We start from the raw sequence: 15,354 nt of genomic DNA on the forward strand, positions 1-15,354 counted from the left end.
GTTTATTGAAAAAAGGGATGTTTTTGTTAAAAGTCAAGCAAAATGCATTTGACTATATAGGATCATACCATTTTAGAGCATCAAATGCTTCTTCTGACAAATTTTAGCTTCTTACTGAAGCAGAAAATCAAAGACAAGAAAGTGCATGAATATGTAGTGGGTTTTTTTCTAAAATAATTTAAAGCAAAATACATAAGCGTCAAAAACCTCCATCCCTTAAAGAATACTAAAATTATTATAGTAAAACATGTCACAAAATCACAAGAAGATTGTGAAAGCTTTGAATGGGCTCTTATATTAATTTGGTTAAATGGATAATCATGATAATAGTATGTTGGTGAAAACTATGGCTACCATGGTACATTTCTGAAGGAGACTTTTCAGAATGATGTTGCAATACTATACGATTAAAGAACATGCAGTGAAGAAAGTATAAAGGAAAATCCTTTATTAAAATTAGTATCAGCTGAACAAATGGTTTAATGCAAACAATGATTTAGTATAGAGATCGTGTACATCATGTCATGTAAGGCAGGAGATGGTAGAGTGAGTGATCATATCACAGCTTAGACTTCATCATGGCCATCATCTTCTCCAGTTTCATGGCAAGCCCCATGTCACCCTTAATCTTCAGCTTTCCAGACATGAACGCCATAGTGGGCTTTAACTTCCCTATTGATAAAGAACATGGTTTTCATCAGTGCTTCAGGTTTTTATCATTCATGCTCTATATGATTATGTCAGTAGTGTGTAAAAGTGCATCAGCGACACTTTTTCTACCTCCAAACATCTTGATGAAGTCTGAACTGTCCAGTGTCATGAAGACATCAGCTTTGACAGGTGGTTCCCCACTGCCAGCACTTCCTGCATCATTCTTCAGATCAATGTACCAGACTCCAGCATGATCACCTGTCAATCATGCCAGTAAACATTAATACAACACCAACTTGATGGGCGGGACATATGCGGCTTGAAAATGGAAATTATAAAAATAAAAACCTAATTCAAACTTTTAAACTGTTATTGCGTTGTAAATGTGTGTATTATACAGCATATATTTAAATATATACGTATTATAAAATTATTACATATTATTTTCAATATATAAATTAGATATGATAAAATATTCAATGGTCAAATTTGAGATACACCTGCGAGTCCAAGATGATGATTGTCCCAGAAATTAAATACTATAAATTTTAATGTATATGTGCGCTTACATATCCCTATTAAATCATACTTAAATAAATACATAATTATGACAAAGTCGAAAGTATGACATACTCATATTTATACAATTAAAAGTCAAAAGTATTACAAAATTATGACACACCAAGTCATCTGATAAGAAGTAATAATTATGACAAAAAAATAATAATTATGACATGTCATATTTATAAGGTAGAAAGTTGAAATTGACCTAAGTCAAGGCTTAGCATGTCAATTTCCAATTTTTCAACACCAGTCATAATTATGAGATAAGCCATGGAGCTTGACTCATGGCTCATAATTATGATTTAACATCTCAATTTTTATTTTACATCACAATTTAGAATTTTTTTTGGCATTATAATTCAGATTTACAGTCGTGGTCAGAATTATTGGCACCCTTAGTAAATATGATCAAAGACGACTGTGAAAATTAATCTGCATTGTTATTCCTTTTGATTGAAAAATCTAACCTTTCATTGGATAATAAGAATTTAAAATGGGGAGAAATATCATTATGAAATAAATGTTTCCAGGCAGTTTCGTAACATTTTATGTTGATCGGAAATTCTTAATTATTGCTCTGATGGTGGAAATATGGAAATTTTCACAGCTCTAGCTCTTTTCTTAAAGCCACTTCACTAATTTGTGAAGCTCAATTATCTTTTGCTGCACATCAGAAATATATTCTTTGGTTTTTCTCATTGTGATGGATGATTAAGAGAATTTGGGCTTTGTTTTTCAATTGTTTTAGTTCAATGAAATCTTAGATTTTTGTGATTTAAAAAAAAAAAAAAAGATCAAAAGGATTAATAATGCAGGTTTATTTTCAGAGCCTTTTTTGATCATATTTACCAAGGGTGCCAATAATTCTGACCACAACTGTATGTCATAAATTACTTTTTATCTTTTTTTGTCAATCATGAGATTAAAAATCATTATAAAGTTGTGATAACCTCAATCTCAAAATTGACTTCATAATATGACCTCATGAATTTTTGTGGCATAATTTAATTAATTATGATTAACCAAAGCATGTTTTTTTCCCTTATGTGGCAGAAACAGGCTTCCATACCCTATAGTTTATTATTCAGTGGAACACAAAAGACATTTTGAAGAGTGTTTCAGCTAGCAGACATTGACTGAAAGCCATAAAACTTTAACTGAAGTGTTTTTAATATATCATAAATACCTGATAAATCGAATCTGTACACTCCTTGTGTGGTTTTCACAATATCTGGACTGAGAAGTCCTCTGATTATGTTGAACATGTCAGAAACAGGTTCCGTGGTGGCAGAATCTGCACTGGCTTGTCTACTTTTAAAAGCTGGAGTGGCACCTGAAGGGAGAGTTAAAATATCAACACTAACTGAGACATCTGCTGAAGTTCGCTTGGAAGTCAATGCAGAACAAAAACAGATTAAATGTGCAGTTAATGCCTGATAACTCACCATGCTCTTCCATTTGCCTGGCTAGATCCTCTGGCTGTAGATCCAAGAAAAAGTCAGGAAGCAATGGATGACCTAAAAAAAATGAAGATATGTTTTATGTGCTGTGTTGACATTCACAGTTTTCTGTAATATCAGAAAGGTCACGTTATTGTAAACAGGGTCTAAAAATACTGTGAAATAACTTTTATACAAACCAAATTCCTGATTAAATAGGAAAATGTATTACTTTACCACTTTAACATGAAATGCATAACCAACCTGGCTCAACAGCATACACATCAAAGTCCTTAATGCCCTCCTTCCTGAGAATGTTCTCATCAATGACAAACTGTCCCGTGAAGCTGGTGGGTTGTTTAAAGATGGCGTAGGCAGCATCAGCCATGATCTCCACCTTCCTGCACTGTTTACCAATCCCAGAACCACCCAACATGTCCATGGCCGCCGTCTGGATGGCTGAAGGTAGATGATGCAACAAGACTAATTCAGTTATCATTGTAGATTTTGATTAATATTCAATTCCACCTAATTTTCACAATACATGTTGTTATAAAGCTATGAATATCAATAAAAGGTTCAGCATTTTAATGAGACTTAACAGAAGAACATCCTTTCAGGTTCCTATTTGTTTATTTGCATATAGCGCCACAAATACACTAATTTACATTTATGCATTTGGCAGATGTTTTTATTCAAAGCAACACTGCACTGCATTCAAGGTATATATTTACATTTTATCAGTTCTGCTTTCCCTGAGATTCGAACCCATGACCTTGGTGTTGTTGGTGACATGCTCTACTATTTGAGATTCAGGAAAGTTACACATCTCTATAAAGACACAAATCATCATTGCTGAAACACTGTCAGGTGGATTTAGCTCAGAAGCTAATAAGTAATATTTTTATATCAATTATTTTATCAATTTGAATGCATAGAGTAGGCCTACAGGTAGTGTATATTTGGATTTCATTGGCATAGAAATTATCCCAAAAACATGCGATGTAAATCTGACCCAGAAATGGAATGTAAATTATGAATAATAATGGATCGAGAACCGATCCCTGGGGGACACCTTGCTTCAGTGGTATGATGGCAGAACAAGAATACTGCACAGAAATATAAAATTGTCTATCACAGACACCAAAAGAGAGCAACACCAAAAATACCCACATCTGAAAGGTGGAAAATAAGTAAATCATGGGAGCCTGTGCTAAGCTATGGTCAAGTAAGAGAGGTATAGAGAGAGAACCAGAGTTGCAAGAATGCAGTAGGTCATTCAGTACCTTTAACAGTGCAGTTTCCTTACTATGAAGTGGGCAACAGACAGATTTATAAGGATCAATGGGATTTTTTGCAACTAGGAAAGACTGAAACTGTGAGGCAACAGTGCTTTCCAATAATTTAGCAATGAAAAGTACATTTGAAATAGGGCGATAATTGGATATAACTGATATAGCTTGTTAATTGAATTAAATAACGCTTTTGGCCTTTTGTCTGTTTAGTTGATCATGGCAGTGACAAAAACAGAAAGAGCTGAGTTCAGAGCATATTTGTATTTTTTCAGATGTTCAAGAAAAGCTAAGGGACGGTTCTGGTCTTAATAGGAGCATGCTCTTGCAAGATTTCTGCAATGGTGGAGTGATATTTAGGCAATATCATAGAGGGAGAAGACGTATCAAATTCCTCCGAAAGAGTAATTATAATGATTTAAATAATGATAAGGATAGAAACCTCCAAGGTTTCGTTAAAAATATCCTCAGTACCGTCTCAAAGATGCATGAAAGTTTTATGGGTTTGGAATGACATGAGGATGAGTAAATAATGACAGAATTTTCATTTTTGGGGTGAACTATCACTTCAACTAAGATGTTGCTTTGTAGGATTTTAGTAGATATTTATTACAGAATTCAGACTCTGCAATATCTACTTATGCATTAATGATCTCTAAATTGTATTATTTAATGACTGATGCAGGAAAGCCATTACCTGTCTTGGGCCATAAGGCATTAACGGCGATAGATCCCCTGAACTCTTCAGCCATTCCAAGTACACACATGGACATGCCATACTTTGCCATGGTGTACGCTACACAGGCACAGCGGAAAACAAGATCAGTATCATTATTATTGAATAAATGTTCAGTGATGGTCTGAAACCATAGGCCTAGAGCACTGAATGTAAGAACGCTCTTGCGCTCACCCGTGTGGTTTTTGAACCAGATGGGATTGAGGTTTAGAGGTGGGCTGAGGTTAAGTATGTGAGGGTTCTTGCTCTTCAGAAGATGTGGAATGCACAGTTTAGACCTGCAATGAAAACAGTGGCCACAGTTAGAAGAATATTGTGGGTTCAATACAAGTTAAAGGCGGGGTAAGCGAGTCGGGGCCGAGTACCAAAACAAACGTGTAGCCAATCAGCAGTAAGGGGCGTGTCTACTCATGATATGGAAGAGAGAGCATTCAGTGAACAGCCGAGAGAACTCAAGGAGCGGAAGGCCTGCGATCGGACACCGAGGTTGCTTTGTTTCTTCCCGATACGCGAGTAACACCGGGTCTACACCGAACGCACCGCGCTGCAACAGCTAAAGCCTGCCTACACTGGACGCGTGTATTTCAGGCGAGAATGTAGTTGTTTAAAACTCAAATCTGTGGTTTATTCACAGAAACGGGGCCTATTTGAAAATGTGCTTCGCTGATTTCGGAGACATGAGCTCCACGTGATCACCAGACGCTCAGTGCTCATGTATCACGAAGAGAGGAGCATAACCTCAGCTAGTCCTTCTGACATTTTCCGCTGGCTCTGATGTCTCTGTAGTGGATAAACATAAGATATAATTCATTTTGGATAAATCTAACAGGTAATCTTCAGTCTTTATACTATTGTTCTATTAATCTGTTAAAATTAAAATAGGCAATGTTTGATATAATATTTAATTTCATTGTAATGCATGTACGTTCCCTGAACTACATTTCTGCGGCTATTAATAGGCTATGTTTAAATGAAAATGAAAAGAGGCAGTGATGTTTGATGTATTTCGTCTGTAAATACAGTGAGGAAGATTGCAGCAGCCAAGGCGAGCTGACTGACGTTATCAAGTATGCTGCTCTTTGTAGAATTAGCGGACTTGCGTCGTTCCTCGGTAGTAAGGTCCGAACTACCGAGGATGCAAGTCCGAAATTTGCATTCTTGGTATTGAGAAACGTGCGCAGACCTAACGTTAAGTCACCAGACTATTTGCCTAATCTTCTCGGTAGTTTAGGCTGCGATGGAAACGCAGACAGCAACAGGTCAGGGGGAAAAAAGTTCCTGGAACATATTGTTCCAGGTAATTTTGGTGGAAAAGTGGCTTATGTTTCACAGAACTAATCGTTGCCTGGGTTGCGTAGGCTACGTATGTGTGGGGCGGATCTATCAAAATAAGGGCGAGACCCTTTTGGGGTAGGGCGTGTTTTTGTTCTGATGATTTCAAATATCAACATTGGCTTCCAGAAATCGCTTACCCTGCCTTTAAGCTCTACTGACAACATCTGATACAAGCTGTCGATTAACACAGAAAAAAAATTCTGTCATTTACTGTGATCTGTTACTCTAAAGCAGGGGTCACCAAACTTGATCCTGGAGGGCCTGTGTCCTGCAGAGTTTAGCTCAAACTTGCCTCAACACACCTCCCTGGAAGTTTCAAGTATACTAGTAAGACATTTATTAGCTGCTTCGGGTGTGTTTGATTATGGTTGGAGCTAAACTCTGCAGGGCACCAACCCTCCAGGACCGTGTCGGGTGACCCCTGCTCTAAAGAATAACTTTTACTCACGTCAGGTACGTTCCCCTGAGATTGATGCCTAGCATAAGGTCAACTTTCTTCATTGGAGTTTCCAGAGTTCCTGTTAAATTGATGGCACTGGCATTGTTGACCAATATGTCAATCCCTGTCAACAGAACCACACAAGATTAAAAACAAATTAAAGCACACCTGAGTGCTCAAAATTTGAGATATATAAAATACCGTAACTCACCTCCAAATTTCTCCACAGCTTGTTCCACGGCTTCATTGATCTGCTTCTCATCACGAACGTCTACGATGCACGGCAGTGCTTTCCCTCCAGCAGCTTCAACTATCAAGCAGACGTTAATTGGTCATAGACTTATCACATGAAATTATTTAACAAATATTTAGCAATACATCACTTGCTCACTTATGGATCCTCTGCTGTGAATGGGTGCCGTCAAAATGAGAGTCCAAACATCAAAATCTACTGACATATTTTTGAACTGCTTTCACTTGTAAACAATACTTGATCTGTGCAGATTTCTCTCCTGATTCAGATGAGATGACTTTTTCACTGGAGTGAGCAATGTTATGAATAGAGGACCTGTATTGTGGTTGGAAGCAATGGTGGATTTGTTTCTTACAAACATGCAGTTTTTTCCTTCACAAGATGTTAATTGATAGACTGGAGTGGTGTGGATTACTTTTGGATTATTGTGATGTTTTAAGCAGCTGTTTGGACTCTTATTCTGACGGCACCCATTCACTGCATTGCTGAGCAAGAGATGTGATGCTACACTTCTCCAAATCCATTCTGATGAAGAAACAAACTCTTCTACATCTTGAATAACCCAAGGCAAATTTTAATTTCTGCGTGAACTATTCCTTTAAAATATAAAAGTTACAGTTTTTACCGTAATCAGTAAACGCAGCCTTGGTGAGCATTCCTTCTAAAACATACTGTAATATCTGCAATAATCTGCATGGAACTGTGTTAACTGATTTTCACAAAACCCATCTTAGACTATCTTTGCTTTGTGACAAAAATCTTTCCAGTTTAATGTATGTAGGTGCTCTTCAATTGCATGCACACATATGGTGACGCACGCTGTAGCCTATATCATTTCATATTAAAGCGTGAATGAAACTATGAGCATGCATGTCAGATCCATGTCACGTTCAGCAGTGGCAGCTCTTAAAGTAATAGCAGCCAAAAAAGCTAACAACCCAGCTGCTGTGATGTCTGTTAATCAAAGAACAAAAGAGAAAATCAATAACTTTTGCAGCTTTAAGGATTCCTCTATACTTAAAGTATATACTCCTCTATCCTCTATACTATCCTCTATACAAGGCATAAGCCTTGTCTGTGAAACCAGGGGGATATTTTTTAAAGTCTAATAAATGTTAAAATGATAGCTCTCAATTATACTGTACTGTTAGTATAACTGACACTACATATAGGCTAATGAATGGTTAAATATTAGGAAAAAAAGAACAATTTCCAAGAGACATCAGTAGAATTGGTATCAGTGATACAGTCATAAAAAACATGACACTAAACAAATATAAAAAATATACTGTTCCTACATTAATTTGAATATTGAATGTGAAATTATTGCAAAAGTATATTTAAAAACATTCATTTTAGGTGGGATTAATTGCGATTAATTTCAGGAAGAAAAAAAAAGTGATATGTAAATTTTTTTAATCGATTGACAGCACTAATAAATACATCACATGCAAGACAACTTGACCGAATCATCTGCAATGCATTCACTGCTGGTGGCACTCTCTTCAGGATTATGGGTAATGTGTAAATAAACTGGGAATTTAGTTTTTTTTAAGTTAATTAGCTATAGATAAAAATAATTTCCTGTATGGAGAAAATAAATGGGTTTTAACTGAATCTCTGTAGTGTCCAATTCTAAAGGTAAGTAAGAGCAACTGAGTCCTGCGCTCACTCTCTGCAGCAGCTGTGTAGATGGTGCCCGGCAGTTTGGGGTGAGGATCAGCGGTTTTGGCAGCGATGACCACATTGGCTCCGTCCCGTGCAGCTTTGAGAGCAATGGCCTTGCCAATACCTCGACTCGCTCCGGTAATGAAGATGGTATATCCTGCCAGCTTCCTAAAATGAATGCATAATCATATAACAATCCAATCATAATCAATGCACTATACAAACAGAGACGGATAGGCAAAACAATTATTTGTGGACAATCATATTCGTAAATAATCTAAAGTCATGTAACTGCTTCCAGAATTTTACCTGCCATTTATTTTAAAAACAGCATCGGCTGAAATTAATCTGAGTTTTAATTTTTAAAGGCGTTTCATCATTGTGTGAATCAGATATTTATAAAAACAACATTTATGGCCCTATTTTTATTCATTTGACCTTTATATATATATATATATATATATATGCGTGTGTGTGATAATTAAAATATATATATATTGGTAATTTCCAAGTATTTGTCCTGTGTGTCATGAAGCAGCGTTGCATAACAATAATAGTTTTAATAGTTGTTTGGGCTGGCATTGCTTCACTTGATACCTGCACAGAGGAAATTAGGGTAAAGGTGAAATAATAAAAAAAAAAGTTCAAAAATAATACATAAAACTATAAACATACTACAGTAACAGGAAATATGTTCTATAATCTGCTGAAATGCCAAATCAGTTTTAATAGATTAATTAACTACGTTGTTTGTCAACACAGTCCAACCCTCTTAGGTCATTCAAAACACAGCTAATATTGCACGTGAACTTCATACTTATAAAACAAGTATTTCAATATCAGTAAACAACAACTTGGTTTATTAAAGAGTACGTAGTTACACCAAAACACACGGGCTAAGCAGCAAGAAGACAAACTCACCCTGTGTTGAGCAGCATTGTGTCTCGTGTACGGTGTCTGGGAACGGAATGAGCTACAGAAGCAATGCGTGTAATATTAAACTCAACACGTACTGAAAGCACCAAAGACCTCCAGAAGAAAACGACGGCTGTGAACTTGCCCTTTACTCCAGTGACGGATTCCACCGAGCCATCATTCACTCTACTTCCGGTGGAGGCGTGAACGCGCATTTGTTTTTAAAGAAACATTACCAAATATGCGATAAAAGAACAATCAGCAAACATGGAAAATAAAAAACACAAATAAGGAACGAGTCATGTAAATAAAACAACACATCCTTTATTAATTGCTATATTTGTCTATTAAAAGGGTCTCCTGTGATGTAATATAATGCATGATTTCACTTAATAGTATAACAAAAAATGTGTAGTTTTATTAGAAGTCATTATAAGCTTGTGATAAAGTTGTTTTATGTACCCTTTTCCTTTCATGTAAGCAATAAATAAATAATGTCATGGATAAAACAGGAAATGCCACTTTATTATGATTATACACAACACAGACAAATTTTCATTTATAATAATGAACAACATTTTAGAAAAGGTTATTTAAAAAAAAAAAGAGGGAAAATGTGCCTTTTTGCCTTTTTGCTTTTACATTATTACAAAACACTAGTTTTTCAGAACGTGTATAATGAAAAAAAGACCATTACATAATAATTTAATCTGTAATTTATGTATATCAGAATTCCTCAATGATACCAATTATGTAATTGAATAATTGATAATTGGCGAAGCGGAGTGGCCGTTACACCTCGGGTGTGCATTATTTTTCTAATAATTCAACGGTCCGGAGTCAATTATTCCGCTTATACTACGGTTGCCACACCTCAAGACATCGATCAGATGATATATTTCAAGGGATTCGTCCGGTTTTTCTACTTAAATCGCTATTGTGAGTAGGATTATTTCTTCCGCATCTCATCCAACGACTCTTTTGCTAGTTCCAAAACGTCATTTTAAAGCTGGCAATGGAGGCTTGAGCCGTTGATAGCAGACTAATGCAGTTAATAATGAAGTTATTAGAAAGAGAGCGAGAGAGACAGAGACACAGAGAAAGAGAAACAGAGAGAGAGAGAGAGAGAGAGAGAGAGAGCTTGTATGAATTAGGCTACCTCTGTGTGTCCCTCAACAGTGTTCTGAAGCACCGTCTCTAAACTGTAAGTCTGCTTTAAGATGCAGCGCTGTTATTACCTCGCTAGTGAGAAATGTCATGTGTAGCCTTTAAGTTGCTACACTAGGCTAACTGATAAAATCGTCAGGGCAGCGCTGACAACGATGCGAAGTGATATGGAACTGTAATGCGGTCAAGAGAGCTGCCTGGAACTACGTTCGCCGTGCGTTTCCCTGAAAATAATTGCACACCTCAGAACGTTCGTCAGCCAATCAGATTCAAGCATTCAACGGCCCCGTAGTATAATAATGGTTAATGTTAATAAGTAACAATAATTCCAATGATTTAATAATAATAATACATGTTTTTCTATTTCTGCAAATGAAAACTACACCTAGATCTCTTTCTCATTCTCTCTATACCTTTTCCCATCTTATTATTGTTGGAGAGCTGTGGTCGAGCAGCTCTCCAACGACCACAGCTAATAATATCATAAACCCAATTTAAAGACCCAATTAATAATATCATAAACATCTCTAAACTGTATTTGGAATATATATAATACATGTTTTATTGCATTATTTATATATTTGTTTTATTGCATAAATATGTTTTTATTGCTATATTGCAGTCTGTTAAATGTATTGTTTATTTATTTACATAATTTATGTTATTTATTTAAATCACATTTATTTAGTCATTTACTTAATCATTTTTATTTATTTAAAGTAAAGTTATTTATTTATTAATCCATTTATTTTATGAATTCGGTCCTTGTTGTTCCTCCTGCTTGCCATCAGAGGGCTCCATCACTGACTAGTCCTTCCAGGACTCCATTTCCCATGATCCCCTTTCCAGGAACTAATTACACTCACACCTGTTGTCCATTACCAAGGCTATTTAAGCTGCACTCACATGCTCACTCAAGGCTAAGTCTTGTTTCGCCAAGGTGAACATTTCTGAGTGGTCTTCCCTTGTTTCTGTGTTTATTTAACTTGGACTGTTTTCTCTGTTTATTGATTGTTTGCTGCCTGCCCTTGCCTGTTTTAGGATTACACTTTTGCACAGTATACAGTAAAACCCCTGGTATAAACCACTGTATTCAAATTTTGGCTGATTCATATTCTCAATGCATTGGAATAGTATACATGTAGGGTACGAATGTTCGATTATACCAAAGGTGGGTAAACTTTTATTTTTGACAAGTTGTTTGAATATAAGAGTATACACTATGTGTTTACACATAGTATATGCATGACAAATTGACCCTCAGTTTCTACTGCACTGTATGTATATGTGTACATAAAAGTACATGGCCGTTCTAATGTAATTACAAAACAAACTAATCAAATTATGGTCTCATTCACTATAAACAACATGCAGTGCCGTGTTAAACCTTTGCGGGGCCCTGGGCTAACAAAATCTAAATACGAGTCCCACTTGCTGAAGCGGGAGCCTTCCTGGAGTGGCAACGTTCACAATTTAAACAATGATTTGGAAAAAGAATAACTCATTTGTTATCTGTCTGGTAGGTGGTCATATGGCATATGCCTGCAAATACGGGACAAACTGATGCCTTAAATACGGGACGATTCTGTATTACACAGAATGGTTGTCAACCCTGTTACCAGAAAAAGAGAATTGTCTCAGGGGCCCCCTAGTGTTCACAGCTCATTTCAGATGATAATAAACTTGATTTATAATCCGAAAACAGGAGAAAAACCAAAACCCAAATATACACTAAGTAAATAAAGAACGCTAATAAACTTTTTACTACCTATGAAGGGCACACTTTCTCCCGCTCTCTCCTACAAATGCACACACATACAGTACAGACAACGGGGTGGTGATGGTGCAGTGGATAAGACACATGCCTTTGGTGTGAGAGACCCGGGTTCGAATCCACTGTGAGACACCAATGTGTCCCTGAGCAAGACACTTAACCCCCTATTTGCTCCAGAGGCGTGCGACCTCTGACATATATAGCAATTGTAAGTCGCTTTGGATAAAAGCGTCAGCTAAATGAATAAATGTAAATGTAGACAAATGGAACAAATGTGTGCACAGAAACTTGTCAGCTATGACCCATGACATTATCAGTAAAATAGTTTTGCAACTGAAAAGCTACATGACATTTCTCAAAAATGCTGCTGCTGTTGAAGATGTTAAACTTACATACTCACTATTAGTAGACATGCTGTTGTTCGTTGAGAAACTCTGCAGTGCTCTGGTAATTCACACATGCTAAATCTCTCTCTCTCTCATAATACTCTGGTTATTAATGTAACCTTGGTTCACTAAGATAAGGCTTATGGGTAGGCTTATGGGGAAACTTCTGTTTATTCTAAATACAGAAGCTTGATTTGTTCATGTTCGTGTAGCTGCACAAACAAATGGCACGTCAGCCCACTGTGGAGCCGTCTGCTGTACAAGTTGACTCTGAGTGCCATTTTGTCAGAATCTTTTATGACCAAAGTGATTGACTTGCGTGCAGCCTTATAGCACGGCATGCTATGCAACGCTCCTTCCCTTATCTCAGAAAACTAAGGTTATGTTAATAAACGGAGTGTTCCCTTTCTTACGGTCTTTCCCGTTGCGTTGTATGCTTATAGGAAACACATCCAATAGCGCTGTGCTATAAGCAAGTGCAGAACGAAGCCGCTCTTCGAGCCCAGCCTGGAGCACCCGAAATGAGGGCTCGTAAAAAGCATGAACCAATTATGAGACCCTAGCCATAGGCTGGGATCTACATAAGAATAACTTCTCCAGTTACACAGGGGATTACATAAATTAGGTAGACAAAACCCATGCCTGAAGGGCAGGGACAGCCAAGTTATAAAACCTGGTGAAAATAGATGGCGAAGACCAGCTAGCAGCTGCACAGACATCACCAATAGGAACTCCACTGGACCAAGCCCAGGAGAAAACCATTCCTCTGGTGGAGTGGGCCCTTGCTCCGATAGGACACTGTAAGCCTACTGAAGCATAAGCCAGGGCCATAGTGTCAACTATCCAGCAGGATCTATCTCTGCTTTGTGACTGGTAGCCCTTTAGAGCTGCTCTGAATGCCGTAAGTGGCTAGAGTGCTCTACATACACTAAGAACCCAAATCGGGCAGCGTGAATTCGGACCCCACTCATCTTCTGGGTTAGGAAGAGCCAGAAGGGTAAAGACTTGTGCTCTGAATGGAGTGGAGATCACTTTAGGCATATAGTCGTGTCTTGGTTTGAGGATGAATCTACATTCGTTAGGCCCAAACTTAAGGCATGAAGCACTGACTGACAGTGCTTGTAAATCACAAAATAATAATAATATAAATTGTAAATGGCTGCCACATATACTTTGAGTGTGGAAGGGGTGCGCCCATTATCCAGCAGCTTCTGCAAAAAGGTTAGTACACATGACACATCACAAGAGGATGGGTCTTCGCTCCGTGCTGCACACCAGTCAGAAAAGACTGACCATTTAAGGGCGTATAGGCTTCTTGTAGTTGGGGCTGTAGCCTCCAAAATGTTATTAAATCACCCTCGTGGGGATCTGTAAAGACTCCCGTCAAGGGGCCAAATATGAAGGCTCCACAACTCGGGCCAGGGATGCCAGTTCATGCCTCCTTTTTAAGAGAGGAGGTTGTTCCTCAATGGAATTGGCCAAGGGGCTGTCGACCGCAGCTAACTCGGGGAACCATGTCTGATTCATCCAGAATAAGAACACCAGGAGGACAGAGTACCTGACTTCCCTTGCCTGTCTGATGACCTGAGGGAGCAGGGCAATCAGAGGGAAGGCATACAAGCGAAACTCTGGGCCATTTGTGGGCCAGAGCATCTCTCTCCCTCAACAAATATGTTGGGCAGTGAAAGGCAAAGAGGTCCACCTCTGCCCTCCCATAGACAGACCAAATCGTTTGAACCACTAGTCTCAATTCATCTGGGAGAATTGTCCCAGGACAGAATGTCCGCTGGTTGGAAGCTCAGTCGTGACCACTTTCCTTCTGGAGGTCAGTCCCAATGAGACGCCCGTCTGAAGCAGGCGAGGGGCCTTCCAAGGAGCCACAGCTCTGATGCAGTGGTGGGTCACCTTGAGGCGAAGATGTCAGGCGTCAAGCATGGGAGGGTGCCTGGGTTTTAGGCCAAAATTGGAGGGACCGCATATGAAGCAGGCCCAACGGAATCACAGAGAGGCAGCGCATCCTTTGGAAGACTCTGAGGAGACAAGAAGTCCCAAATCTGAATGACTCCACTAGCCGATAAATTGTCATGTCATTTGTGTGAGGATCTGTTTCAAAGTCAACATCCTGAATGGGTGTTTCCTCAGCGCATGGTTCAGGTGTCTGAAATCTGAAAGGCCCAGCTTGAACAAAACTTCCATCGCCAAGAGCTAAGCAGGGGGATGGAGAGTGAGACTTCTTTTACCCCTTTTCCACCAAAGCAGTTCCAGGTGCTAGTTCAGAGCCAGTGCTATTGCCGGTTCTTAGTTGGTTCGACTGACGAGCCCTTTAAGAACCGGTTGCTTTTCCACAGGCTAGAGAGCCAATACAGAGCCAGAGCCAGGGCTTACGTCACTGAATACGTTTCATGTTTCGGTTCACTAGCGCGGCACAACAGGCTTATTCGAGGTGCATCAGCGCCACGCAGATCGTTCGATCGATCGGCACACAACACAATGCACCGCGAGAGCGATCCAAAAGCATAAAGAGCCATCTGCTTTCCAGTCGCTCCTGCAGCACCCCAATATTCCTCGCACCGAATGGTCCGCGCAGCGCCGATCTATCTCAGACAAGCCTAAACAAACTATCAGCAATGGCGGACGTTGCGTTGCTATTGATGTTCATGGCTTTGCGAACCTACATCGGCATCCAAACACAGCGAATCAAACGTGTTAGCATTTAGCTGCTATTTCAAATATGG

The 15,354-nt window shown here is 38.5% G+C and overlaps 1 protein-coding gene across 1 annotated transcript; it reads right to left on the bottom strand.

Moving 5' to 3' along the window:
* Positions 1 to 426: 426 nt before the first annotated feature.
* Positions 427 to 9,480, bottom strand: LOC306866064 (hydroxysteroid dehydrogenase-like protein 2). The gene is made up of 11 exons (XM_079411049.1): positions 9,299 to 9,480; positions 8,382 to 8,545; positions 6,668 to 6,766; positions 6,466 to 6,580; positions 4,857 to 4,960; positions 4,644 to 4,742; positions 2,919 to 3,113; positions 2,661 to 2,732; positions 2,402 to 2,548; positions 781 to 909; positions 427 to 672 (listed from the first exon to the last, which is right to left on the bottom strand). The coding sequence occupies exons 1-11, from the start codon at positions 9,313 to 9,315 to the stop codon at positions 560 to 562; spliced, it is 1,254 nt and encodes a 417-aa protein (XP_079267175.1). The 5' UTR covers positions 9,316 to 9,480; the 3' UTR covers positions 427 to 559.
* Between the last annotated feature and the right edge of the window lie 5,874 nt (positions 9,481 to 15,354).

This window comes from Barbus barbus (assembly GCF_936440315.1).
Source record: "Barbus barbus genome assembly, chromosome: 47".
Classification (NCBI taxonomy): domain Eukaryota; kingdom Metazoa; phylum Chordata; class Actinopteri; order Cypriniformes; family Cyprinidae; genus Barbus; species Barbus barbus.

Excerpts from the sequence above, each read along its gene's own strand:
- LOC306866064 (XM_079411049.1), bottom strand. Across the intron at positions 6,581-6,667 it reads AGCTGTGGAGAAATTTGGAG|GGATTGACATATTGGTCAAC; the intron begins GTGAGTTACGGT and ends TTCTGTTGACAG. Across the intron at positions 4,743-4,856 it reads CTGGTTCAAAAACCACACGG|CGTACACCATGGCAAAGTAT; the intron begins GTGAGCGCAAGA and ends GTGCCTGTGTAG.